Below are 13,957 nucleotides of genomic sequence, written 5' to 3' on the forward strand. Positions count from 1 at the left end.
TCAAACAGCTGAACATATTATTTGATTTCAACTGCATAGACTATTAACATGTAAATCCATTCTTACCCAGCCAACTAATTAAAGTACACATTTCAGTGTCATATTTAGGCAAATGATCAGTTTGGACACATAGATAATGAATTCTCAGATCTGGTACACAAGTGTAGCAAAAGTAAATAGCACATAGGAATAATATGACATGTTCGCATCCTCTCCCTATCTCTTGCCAACACAATACTAGAATTTGCAAAGACTAAGGTCTTTATTTTGGCTGTATATGGGTCAAAGAAAGGTGCACTCTCCCATTGCCCCCTATATTTGGCAAAACTCTTCCCCACACATTCTCTTTTCCAAGCTTTGTTTATGCTGTTTTCTCTGCCTGGGATGCCTATAGAAGCCAGATGGGTAATATAAATTGATTAAATAGGCTGAATATAAGACAATAGAGAGTGTTAGGAACTGTGTCAAACTGCAGAACACATGGCTCTTCCAAAAAGAGCACCTACTATCGAGTTCCAATTAATTGTCACAATGATACCCAAGGTTGATAGATCATCCAACCTTATAAAGAACACTCAGAAATCCAGATTCTTATGTGTAATCTCACAATTTCAAAAATCTAGGTACTGATTTTTGTAACCATAAAGGGTGAACAAAAGTGATTACAAGTTTCAGACCTGTGATCTAGAAAAATTTTATTCTTCCTTCTTTAAGAGACAGCTTCAGTGCTGGGTCTCTGAAAAGCCTTTCTCCATTTATCTGTTTCCTCTGAAGTTCTACCATATTTCTAGTGTCTTTTGTCCAATAGGGTATCTATCAACTTTTTTTTGTGTAGTATGATTTGCTTCTTTGACTTGACTGTAATCTCTTTGAAGGCAGGGACTTTATGCCATCTCTAGCACAGGGCCAGTACATAGTAGCAGGCACTCAATAAAGATTGCCAATTACAACACAGTCACAATCAGAACAGAACCCCTGGGGAAGCTCAACTCTCTTTCACCAGTTGATTCAATCACAAAACTTTGCAAGCACTTACTATACTATCAACACCATGTCAGGTCTTTGGGCTAACATTAAAAAAAAAAAAAAGATGTACCCCTGCCCTTGTGGAACTAGCAATCAAATGTTGAGTCCAAACATACAAAGAAGGGATATATGAAGTCAAAACTACACTATAGCTCAAAGTGTGCTGCATCACTTACACATACGCTGTCCAATAGAAATATAACATCAGCCACATATGTAATTTTAAGTTTTCTAGTAGGTACATTACAAAAACATAAGAAAAAAGGTGAGATTACTTTTAACAATATACTTTAACCCAATAGATCCAAAGTATTATCATTTTAAAATGTAATTAATATATTTTTAAAATTTAATGAGATATTTTACATGTTTTTGTAGTCTTCAAAATCCAGTGTGTATTTTACTCTTACAGCACATCTCAATTCAGACTAGCCACATGTCTAGTGCTCAGTAGTCACTTGTGGCTTGTGGATACTATATTGGACAGTTCAGCAAGAGAAAGGGAAGCTCCTTAAATTACTGCCAAAATGGGGCTTGATAAATGTCACATCCTCCAAAGTCAGTAGAATTCTGTTGGGCCCTTTGATCAATTGGATTTTATTTATATGATGGCTAAAACAAACATAATATCAGATGGTCATAGGGGGCTGCATGTTTTTCAAACCCAGGGTACATTTGTCCTATGATAGAAGGTTAAAAATACACAAGATAATTGAGGGAATAACCACACCTGCATCTTTACCATAGTATCCACAGCAAAGAGAGGCAGCAACTCTGGTCCTCACAACTTACAGAATTACAAAGACCAAAAGACAAAAATGAAAATGCTATTGAAGAGACATCAAAGGAAGGGATGAAGGTGTTGCATGGGGATGGTATCTGAGACCAAAAAAAGTGGTGTCCCCATCAAAAGGGCACATTCCAAAATATCACCTCTGAATACTTTTAAAGAACTCAACACCCTTTCTCACACGCTATAGTGTATATTCTAATAATACCAGGGCTAAGAATCATTAATCTCCATTATACAGACATAAAACACATTAAAGATAAAAACGAAATTAAGCAAATTGTGTGAGATCCCCTAGCCTGACACAGAGCTGGAACTCAAATCCTTGGTCCCTGGCTGTGGGCCCAGATTTCTGCCTGAGACCACCTGTCTTGCAAAGTTGCATGTATGTATTGCCAAAGCGGCAGTTTGAAATGTGGAAAAATTCAGTCAGTTGGTTGTTTCGTCTACATGATTCCAAACAACTGGACAGACTGGGTTTTGTTTTGTTTTATTTTTTTTTCTTTTACTGAATTGGTCTCTTGTTTCAGCATTACATAGACACAGTTTAAACCTGATTCTCTCCAAGTGCCCATTAATTTGCAGTGAATGTAATTATTTCTTACAAATCTATTACTAGACACACAGGAGTTTATGATGTCTAACAACATAGCCAAATAGGTCATTTCAGTTGAGCTGATGGGTCAATTTGAGGATTTGGAGAGTGTCTTGGATTAGATCACATGGTTGTTTTGTTCTGTTTTGTCTTGTGGATCTGACAGCTACAGTTTGACTTTACTTTTTCTATAACCCTTAATGGTCACCTAAGGTGATGGTCACCTAAGGTCACCTAAGGTGGTCACCTAATGGAATATCCTAAAGCTGAGCATCAGAGTGGGGAAAACAACCACTGAATCAAACTGTTTTGTCAAGGTGCTTTAAGAAATGTAGTGTCACTGAAGTTCATTTTGTTTTGTTTTTTAGAGAAAGGGGAAGGGAGGGAGAAAGAGAAGGAGAGGAACATCAATGTGTAGTTGCCTTTCACGCGCCCCACACCCAGGACTTGGCCCACAACCCAGTCATGTGCCCTGACAGGGAATCGAACCAGAGACTTTTTGGTTCCCAGGCCAGTAGTCAATCCACTGAGCCACACCAGCCAGGGCCAATGTCACTGAAGTTTTAAATACCAGCAACCCAGTCAGTTTTTCTCAGTGATTCCACTGGTTTATAAACACACAATATGTTTCTAATTGTCTGCCAACAAATATATCTGTTATCACTGTGGGAGATGCCGCACTGAAGAGAAAATTAAAAGAGCCCCGTAGTGAATTTTTGGGTAGACCCCATGAATCTTTTGGCAAAGTTAAGCATCACTCCCTAACTTATCTGTTTCATGTATGTAGTGAATTGTCTTAAAGCAAGTACACCTGTCAAAATAATCATGCTACAGAATACACTCAAGTAGAAAAGGAACTGGATTCCCAATCCAAAGACCTAGGGTATAGTTCAGATTCTGTCATTAATTAGCCATATGACCTTGGATGAAAAATTTAACCTCTTCATGCCCCAGTGTCCTCATCTATTTAGCAAGATATCTGTCCTTGCATTATCTGTTTTTATATAGTTATTTGGAAAATCGAATTAAACAATGCATGTGAAAGTGCTTTGAAAAGCAAGAAGCACTATGAAAGTATTACAGCTCATTTTGTCATTATGATCATTAGTATTATGAAGCACAGGAGAGCCTTAGAGAGAAAAGAGGCAATCTGTTTCAGATGAGGGAAAAGGATGAGTTCAAAGAATCCTTTGTTTTGGGGTGGTTAGGTTCTTTGCACATCTTTCTTTCTGGGGGAAAAAAGCTTGAACAATCAAAACACAGAAAATGAAGGAACAGAGAATCACTCTCCTGCATGTAATCACCATCTATTACAGAAACTCATCAGCCACTCAGCTCTTCTGATTGTAGCCATGTGGGCAGAGAGAGGGAGGTCGGCACCAAAGAGAGGACGGCTTTTGTGCTTTGTTAGCTGAAGAACCAAGAACCAAGTGACTCTGAAGAATGATGTGCTTTTTTGTTCTATCTCTGAGTTTTTGGTGACCATTTCAAGTACCAATTGCCTCAAACTCATTTTCCACCCCAATCATTTTCATCTTTAACTAATCATGTCCCTCTCTAATCAGTTTCCTCTCCAATCTTCTTTGCCCTTCAGCTACAAGCTCCAAAACAAATCCCCCAACTCTGTGTTTTTTTTTATTTTTCCTTCCCTTACCAAGAATTGCAGATTGGGCTCATTCTAAGCCCAAAGAACCAGTCCATTCCATGGGAAAGACTGGTGAGACCAGTCCTTTGAGGAGGGCATAACATCTAACACCAACAGCTGAGTGACTTGATTTTCCCCCTTACCGTGAGATGTTTTGGCATTGGGTAGCCAGAGCCTATTACTCCTCAAATCCCCCTAAAGGGGGAAGCTTATTGATTGAATGGAATTTATTTTCACTAAGTAGTTAATAATGTTAATTAAATACTTTATTCTTTGGCAGCAGCTAAAGTAAAGACACTAAATTTCTGTTGTGAGTAGGAATGTCACAGTCACAGAAATAAAAAAAAATAAAAATAACTTCCTTTCAAGTCATGTCTTCATTGATATGGTAGGAAGCTAGGCAATGAGCAAAATTAGGAAAACAAGTGTTATAAGGTGGGACCTTGCCCCAGGGTGACATTTCCTCCCATAGCATATCACTACTGGTCATGCAGTTTAGACCCCCTGTCTTTTCATATCACTGGTCATTTGGTTTGGAGCCTCCCCTGACCTTTCCTCCCTGGCATATCATTAGTCATGTGGTAGACTCTATTAGAGGAGGAATAAGGAGGCTGGAGAATATCCAAATATAACTCTCACACAAGCCCTTGCATGACCCCTCTCTTAAGCATTAAGCTCCCTGGACAATGAGGTTCTGGCCCACATCAAATAATCTTAAGAACAAAGCCTCAGCTCTACTGACCACAGAGACAGTGTTTTGGTCAAACTAGAGATAACATCTAGACCTCAGTTCTTTTTCCCAGGCTCAGTAAAGCAGCAAAACCAGATGAAGTGACACCATGGCTGACACAGGACCAGCTGCAATGATTAATAATGCCCTGCCTTGGTACTGACCAATCAGTAGAAACTACAACCCTGAAAGGACACACCTGGAAAGCTGATGAATATTCTATTGAGATCCTCCCCTGAGACCTCCTCTAAAATCTCCGCCTTTGGAAAACATATAAAACCTCTTAAGACGAAGGACCCAATGTGCACTCTCTCTGAAGCACATCCCTGCCTTTCCTCCTCTCCTTCCCACAGGCTCATTTTCTTTGCCTTTCTTTTTCCTGAGCTCCAAGGGCACTCCTTTTGTCTCTATAATTTGTTTCCTGAGACCCTGCGGCCCAATTGGCTCACTTCTTCTACCTCTGTGACTTTCTAAATAAATTTATTATGCCAGAGTTCTTGGCTCTGAATTGTTTCTTAGCCAAACTCAAGGACCAAGGTCTAACATCACCAGTAACATTCTGGTGCCATCTGCCATTAACATCTATCAAGTATGTTTTACCAATTCATAAGTGACCTACTACTCTGTGCAGCTGTATCAAGTTTCTAATTCTGGTGAGAATAGATAATTTTGTTTTCTCACAGCAATGCCAACCTATTAAACACTAAGAGCTATACCTGTTAGAGTTTCAATCCAGGATTTCACAGCCATCGGAATATTAGAGCTGGAAGGGCTCTTAAAGATTATCTAAACCAATTCCTTTATTTTAAAATGAGAAAATTCTGGCCACTAGAGGCTTAATGTCTGATCCAAATTTATACAGGTACTCAATACACTTTAGACAGTTTTTCTTCTTTTTTTGACATTTTATATTTTTAAATAAATTACTTTATTGTTGTTCAATTACAGTTTGCATTTTCTCCCCACCCCAGCCAAATCCACCTCCCTCCGCTGCTTCCACTCTCCCCCTTGGTTTTGTCCATGTGCCCTTTATAGTAGTTCCTGAAAACCCTTCTCCCCACTGTCCCCTCCCCCTTCCCCTCTGGCTATTGTTAGATTGTTCTTAATTTCAATGTCTCTGGTTATATTTTGTTTGCTTTTTTCTTCTGTTGATTATGTTCCAGTTAAAGGTGAGATCATATGGTATTTGTCTTTCACTGCCTGGCTTATTTCACTTAGCATAATGCTCTCCAGTTCCATCCATGCTGCCACAAAAGATAGGAGCTCCTTCTTTCTCTCTGCTGCATAGAATTCCATTGGGTAAATATACCATAGTTTTTTGATCCACTCATATGCTGATGGGCACTTAGGTTGCTTCCAGTACTTGGCTATTGGAAATTGTGCTGCTATGAACATTGGGGTGCATCGGTTCTTTGGGATTGGTGTTTCAGGGCTCTTAGGTTATAATCCCAGCAGTGGAATTGCTGAGTCAAAAATCAGTTCCATTTTTAGTTTTCTGAGGAAATTCCATACTGTTTTCCACAGTGACTGCACCAGTCTGCATTCCCACCAACAGTGCACTAGGATTCCCTTTTCTCTGCATCCTCTCCAACATGTGTTGATTTGTTTATGATGGCCATTCTGACTGGTGTGAGGTGGTATCTCATTGTGGTTTTAATTTTCATCTCCCTGATAGCTAGCAATACTGAGCATCTTTTTCATATATCTCTGGGCCCTCTGTATGTCCTTCTTGGAGAAGTGTCTAGACAGTCTTTCTTGAAACTCACCAAAATAGATGCACTCCATTCCCTACTAATTTTGCATCACATTGTTAACAGGACCACACTTACAAAAAGATAACAAAGGTGTGCTTTGCTGGGTGGAATGTGTAGAGTGAGAGAGTTGTGTTTGATTTCATTTTTCACTTTCCCTAAATCATCCTAGTATGGGGGAGGGTCTAACTGTTAAAATGCAAAGATTATAAGAAAAGGGTGTCGTATTAAACCATCTTCAGCCATTTATCCCTGATCCTGAATTAGTTTATGAGAATACTTGGTCACCTATTAAGGGACCTGATGGATGAAGACAAAGAATGGTGACAATGATGATGTTAATGATTAGCTATTAGAGGTTTAGTCCAAGGATGAAAAACAGTAAAAATGAAGAATATGATACCCTGGGCAAAAGCCATGAGTGTCAAAGTGAGGATTATGAACTCCCAACAATCAGCAGGATAGCCTCATCTGCTTGGGAAGGAGGTGAGATTTGCCATTTAATGAGCACCTGCTATGAGCCAGGTATTGTTCTGGGAACTTTATTTAGTCCACATTACAATCTTGTGAGTGAGTTAGTATCACTATTCCTAAATATTGGATTCTAGCTAATTCTGCCTAATTCTTGGAACTTGTTAAAATACCTCTACTCCATTCCCTACAAGTCCATACATTTAGGGAAGGAGATGGTTATAGAAGATGCTGCCAGTAGAAAAAAAGAGCACAGATAGAGAGTAGATAAGCCCTAAAGTACTGGTTCTCTTATTTTATGATAGTGCTGAGAGACAGATTTACTCAAAAGCAACAACACTGACAACACAGCTGAGGAAATTATTCTTGACAACATGAAAACTCTTCACCCTAAATGGAGCTAGTACGGATGGTAAATCACCATGGAAAAAAAAGATAATCAGTGGGTCATGTAATGAGGGAATTGTACAGCAACATGACTTCCTAGAAATCAGTATTAACAAGGTTATTATGGGCTTATATTTTTAGATACAAAAAACAAACAAAAATGTACCCTATAAAGGAAGCAAATCCATTAATAGACAGAAGGGGTATGAGCAAAGCAAGGTAGACCATCACAGCAAATGCAGTGTCGAAATCTGAAAAGAGCAAGAGGAAGAGGAAGAATGGCATTATCAGAGAGGGGCTATAAATAAAAGGCACCGCAGAGCAACCCCCCATGCTTTCTGGTAACTCTAAAATGAAGCCACATCTACATAAATTCCATGTTTCTACAGCACAGTCTGTTTTGTTGACTTTATAGACACAGAAAGCAATTTCACTCTTCTGAAGCAAAACTACCCCCCACCCTGACAATTGCAAATCACATGGATTAAGGCTGACCTGGGTATCTCCTTGGAGGAAAAAGTCCATGAATGGAAAACTTTGAGTACGTTGGACAGCAATAGAAATGTATTTATTTATTCTTAGTTCTTCAGAATAAATATGTTAGCTCACTTGTGAAGGCTAAGTATTATGTTGCCTTCATAAAATAAAAGACCTTTTTAATTCACCTGAAACCATAGACCTAGTGAGGTTTTTAAAATTTTTATTTATTGATTTAAGAGAGACAGTCATGTATTTGTTGTTACACTTAGTTATGCATTCATTGGTTTATTCTCGTACATTCCCTGACCAGGGATCGAACCCACGACCTTGGAGTATTGGGATAATGCTCTAACCAACTGAGCTACCTGGCCAGACCAACCTCATGAGTTTTTGATGAAAAATATAGCACTTGTCCTTTAAGGGTGAGTCTGGCTTTGATAGTATTTTCATCAGGATATAAATTGGCCTCTGGAAAATCTAAATATTTGGATTGATTACTACCATTTCAAGGGGAAAATATGTGATGACATAAGTAAATAGGTAGTTGAGTATGTCACATGAAAGCAAAATACAGAGCCAAGATGGAGGCATAGGTACATACACTTTGCCTCCTCATACAACCAAAAGAAGGACAATAACAAATTTAAAAACAAAAAATAACCAGAACTGCCAGAAAATCGAACTGTATAGAACTGTATGGACAACCAAGGAAATAAAGAAGAAACATTCATCCAGACCAGTAGGAGGGGCAGAGATGGGAAGTGGGGGTGGAGAGGACTTGTGGCAAGGCAGTGGCTGGAAGACCAGGCAGTTCCATATTTGCATGCGGATAAACTGGGAGGAACAAGTGGTGAGCAAGACAGACCATGCAACACAGGGTTCCAGCAGGGGGAAATGAAGCCTCAAAATCTCTGACTGAAAAAAACTGTGGGAGTTGACGCAGCAGAAGAAACTCCTAGCCCCACAGGAGAGTTTGTTGGAGAGACCCAGAGGATCCTAGATTGTACACAAGCCCATCCATCCAGGAATCAGCTCCAGAAGGGCCTGATTTGCTTGTGGGTAGTGGAGGAAGTGACTGAAAGCCAGTCGAGAGCTGAGCAATGCGTTGTTCCCTCTCAGACCCCTCCCCCACAATCAGCACCAGCACACAGCAATGTGGGTTGCCCAGCCCTGGCCAAAACCTAATGCTCCACCCCTTACTATGTAACAGGCTCACCGCGAGAAAAAATATGGCCCAAAGGAAAGAACAGATCAAAGCTCCAGAAAAAAATACAACTAAGTGATGAAGCGACAGCCAACCTATCAGATGCACAGTTCAAAACACTGGTAATCAGATGCTCACAGAAATGGTTGGGATGGTTGCAAAATAGAGGAAGGAGTAAAGCTATGCAAAGTGAAATAAAGAAAAATGTACAGGGAACCAACAGTGAAGGGAAGGAAACCAGGACTCAAATCAATGACTCGGAACAAAAGGAAGAAATAAACATTCAACCAGAACAGAATAAAGAAACAAGAATTTAAAAAAATGAGGAGAGCCTTAAGAACCCAGTGTAAGCACTATGCAGTACCCATTCTTTCCAGTTGGTGCCCAGGATTACATATTCTGAAATTCCATTTCCATTTGAAACTGTCTTTGTCAACTGGGTGAATCCATAGAATTGCATATTTCTGGAACGCTGAACCAGACTGGCAGCACTAGCCTGTCCGTTTTTCATAGCATCATTCATGGCTTGTGTGATAAGATAAATTGAATTGTAGGTCATTCTAAACAATGGTGAAATCTATTTTTTAAAATTATAATTATCATGAAAAGATGCTGAGCATCCCTAGCCATCAGAGAGATGCAAATTAAAACCACAATGAGATACCACCTCACAACAGTCAGAATGGTCATCTTAAACAAATCAACAAACAACAAGTGTTGGAGAGGTTGTGGAGAAAAGGGAACCCTAGTGCACTGTTGGTGGAATTGCAGACTGGTGCAACCGCTATGGAAAACAGTATGGAATTTCCTCAGAAAACTAAAAATGGAACTGCCTTTTGACCTGGCAATTCCACTGCTAGGATTATATCCTAAGAATCCTGAAACAGCAATCCAAAAGAACCTATGAATCCCAATGTTCATGGCAGCACAATTTACAATAGCCAAGTACTGGAAGCAACCTAAGTGCCCATCAGTAAATGAATGGATAAAAAAACTATGGTACATTTACATAATGGAATTCCACACAGCAGAAAGAAAGAAGGAGCTCCTACCCTTTGTGGCAGCATGGATGGAACTGGAGAGCATTATGCTAAGTGCAATAAGCCAGGCAGTGAGGGACAAATACCATATGACCTCACCTTTAACAGGTACCTAATCAACAAAATGAACAATTAAGCAAAATATAACCAAAGACATTGAAATTGAGAACAGGCTGACAGTGACCAGAGGGGAGAGGGGAGTGGATAATGGGGGGAAAGAGTAAAGACTTTACAGGAACAACTATAAAGGACATATGGACAATAACAATGGGGGTGGGGTGGAAATAGAGGAAGGAAGTAGGGAGGCCTACAGTGGTGGGGAGGGGTGGGGGGAAAAGGCAGAAAACTGTACTTGAACAACAATTTTAAAAAATTACAATTACCTCAAGCTGTAGTCACCCTAGAGCAATCTCAGAGTGTATCCCAACCCTGTGTTCATTATAATGGGGTGCACATGTCAGTGGAGGAGAGCTATGAAGACCCAGAGGGGAAAAAAAAACAACTGTTTTTGAGGACTTGCTTGGTTTATCACCTGAATTTTTCTGTTTTTCTCCCCCAGTCCTTCACATCTTTAAATATATGAAATATGAGAATTTTATGAGCAAACTAAGTCATACACAATATATTTTTGTGTCCCTAAACTAAGAAAGGAATTTAGAGTTATAAAGGGCACTAAAATAACATGTATGGAATGGACAAGAGACAGTCAAATAAATTTACCAGGTTAGTTATTGGTGCATTACGCATAGTAAAATCACTTTGCTGGCACTAATGGAGTGGTAGGTGTGTGTGGCAAGACTGTAAATTATGTGCATCCACAGTCCATGTCTTATCCTGTCTTAGTTCAATATGGCTATTCTCCTAGACACATGCTCCCCAGAAGAAGTGAACAGTAGAATACAGTTTTAAACACATAGCCTCTCCCACACACATGTAGACATGCATACTAACACATCCATACCCACAAATACAGAGCAAAATGTTGTACTATATGGATAATGTGGGTTCAATCAAGAAACTTTATATCTTATTGGTGTGCAAAGTGTCAAAGCCTTGGTAACAAGCCACTATTAAGCAGTAAAGCTACTACAGGGGACAGCATGAGTATGCATGCTTTATAAATATAGTAAAAGCAATAGTATTTGTTTACTATGCCTGATGCACTGTTCATTAACCTTACTGTAAGTTTATTTTTGGAACAAACCTTGTATCTTTTCTCCATAAAGGTGGGAAAGAAGAGGACACAATCCCCCCCTCCTTCCCCCACACCAGCTATGGCTTCATGGTTTTCCATAACATTTCACTTCTAGGATGGAGTTCAAGAAAGCTATGGTCATACCATTTAACTGAGCTTCAGGGAAAGCTGATAATTGTTAGTTTTGTTTTACAAGATCTAGAAAGCTATCCTTGTGTGAGAAAATTATCTGAATTAAAGGATTTGAAATTGAGTGAATCATTTTTGTGGTGGAACTATAAGATGCAGAAAGTTGTACCAGCTAACAGGACACTGCCATGCCTTGTTAATGTAGAGCAGAGGGTTTTCAAACCTGGCTGCACGTTAGAATTCTCCAAGGAGTGTCAAAAATACCATTGCCAAACCCAACCCAGACCAACAAAATGAGACACTAGATTTGGGACCCAGTAATCAGTACTACTAAAAGCTTCCCAGGGAGTCTAATATGAATTTAAGATTTAAAATTGAGAATATAGAAGAAGGCAAACTGGCCTAATGCAAGGCTGTTGGTCAAATCACATCTCCCCTCTCTCTGGACTTCAAAAATGAGGATACAGAATCATGACTGTCTAAACCTTGAAGGTCATCTGGTGTAGCTATATTTCTTTATAGGTACAAAAGGAAAACCTAGAGTAGTTAAGTGATTTTTCCAGGTCACTTACCTAGGCATAAAGTCAGGTAGAACCCAGGTCTCCTATTTCTTAGTTTAGCATTCCTGATTAAAAGAGATGGTCCCTTTGTTCCCCCCTTCTTCTGAACTCGTTAATTTTCCCAACTCTTGCTCTAGTGAAGGGATCAAACTTACCTTGTAGACATCCTTGTTTGGCCTATATATGGGTTATTCTTCATCTCTCTGATCTCTTAACATTGGAATGTCCCACAGCTCAGTCCTTCACCCTCTTCTCTATCTACAGTCACTCCACTGGTAATCTCTTCTAGTCTAATGGCTTTAAATACCATATCTATGTCACAAATCTGAGATGTGTTATTCCAGTTCAGGCCTCTTATCTAAATTCCAGACTGATATAGTCAATGGCCTACTTTAACATCTCTACTTGGATGTTAAATTTTAAAGTACCCAAAATCAAAATCCTAATTTTTGCCTCAAATCCTCCTGCTCCATCTACAATGAGTCTTCTCCATTTTTTTTTTGCTAAAGTTACTCCATTCTTCTAGTTGTTCTAGCCAAAAACCTTACCTCGGATAACAGGGAAAAATAATAGCAGCACAGAAGTCAACACCTTAGTCTCCTGAGCTTTATGCCAATGATCTCCCTTTACCACTCTGCTTTAACATACACTATTCAAATAGGGTAAATGGATGGCATGTGCTGCCACCAAGACATCTACACTTAGTTGCCTAGCACACACTGAGGTCCCTTAAGGGGTTTTCACTAACTCTCCCTCCTGACATTCTCAGATACTTCATTTTATTGTCTTTAAGATTTCTGCAAGACCTGCCTTTTTCTGGAGCTTTGGTAGGTTATGACAATAAATGAAGGCTGGAAGGCAGAGTATAAAATCAATGCTAGTAAAATGAATGAGTAAGAAACCACAGGGCAGCAAACACCTGAAAGCAAGGAGAATGCTAGTATTCTGTTTTGAAAGGCACAGAGCTTTCTGGGAAAGAAACTACATCTACCTACAGACAAAAGCCAAGATTGAAATCTTTAAAAACAATACCCTCATCTCTGAGTTGACACATCCCAAAGGGTTTTCAGCTGGCCAAGCTACACTGCCCTTTGTGCTCTCTGATTGATCCCTGTTAGAGCTGACTGACACAAACTCACCAAGATGACTGAAACCTGAACCCTGTTCTTCAGGATTCTCTAGCCTCCACTACATACCAAACACACAGACACAACACACACATGCATGCATGCATGTACATACACACAGCCACAAAAGTATGGTAGAGGGACCTGCAACTAAGGTGGAAAGCATAACTGTAGCAACAACATTCAGTTGCAAAAGAATATCTGTTATAATGGCCCACTTTTACTGCAAGGGCTTGGATTTGTGTTCTAGCTGGTTTGCGTTCCTGTTTCACCCACTGTGCCCCTAAGAAATGGGAATTGTCCCTTCCCATAAATCAAAGGCACACTCTGTTAGTATTGGTCACAAAAGGTGTCTAGTTGCAGCTTCTGCACACAATTAGAAAAACAATAAGTAGAGAGTGGGACAGAAAAAAAAACACTCTCAACAACCCTCTGCGCTGGCTTCTGACTACAGCTCCAAAGAAAAACGGAATTGGCAGGAACTTCTTTCAGACAGATGATCTTATTGGCATCACAACCCAGAATTGGGAAACCACTGATGATTTGTCTCCTTATAGACTTGAACATGAATAAATGAATGAATTTTGAATAATGAATGATAATTAAAACTTAGACTTGTTATTCATTGACTTTCGCTGGCCCTACCCTAGGCTTTTTGGAGCTTGTATCTGAAAGAGCAAGGTCTTAGTCAAAAGCAGTGATATTTGCATTTGTTCACTATAATGGTTCATGCTGTTTTTAGGTTAACTATCATCAGTTCAGATTTAATGTGTCTGAAAGACACAAAACTGGCTTCCAAAATTTTTGTCCTTGGAAGCATGCATTAA

General features: G+C 39.5%; 1 protein-coding gene across 1 annotated transcript in view; it reads right to left on the reverse strand.

Annotated features, from left to right (window-relative positions):
- Positions 1–13,957, reverse strand: part of GUCY2F (guanylate cyclase 2F, retinal) — a 114,269-nt gene that overhangs the window by 75,579 nt on the left and 24,733 nt on the right. The window contains 3 exon segments of the mRNA XM_071220258.1: positions 1,544–1,638; positions 7,562–7,693; positions 9,421–9,656. Coding sequence (XP_071076359.1) covers positions 1,544–1,638; positions 7,562–7,693; positions 9,421–9,656 — 463 coding nt within the window.

The sequence above is a fragment of the Desmodus rotundus genome, chromosome X (genome assembly GCF_022682495.2).
Source record: "Desmodus rotundus isolate HL8 chromosome X, HLdesRot8A.1, whole genome shotgun sequence".
In the NCBI taxonomy this organism is placed as follows: domain Eukaryota; kingdom Metazoa; phylum Chordata; class Mammalia; order Chiroptera; family Phyllostomidae; genus Desmodus; species Desmodus rotundus.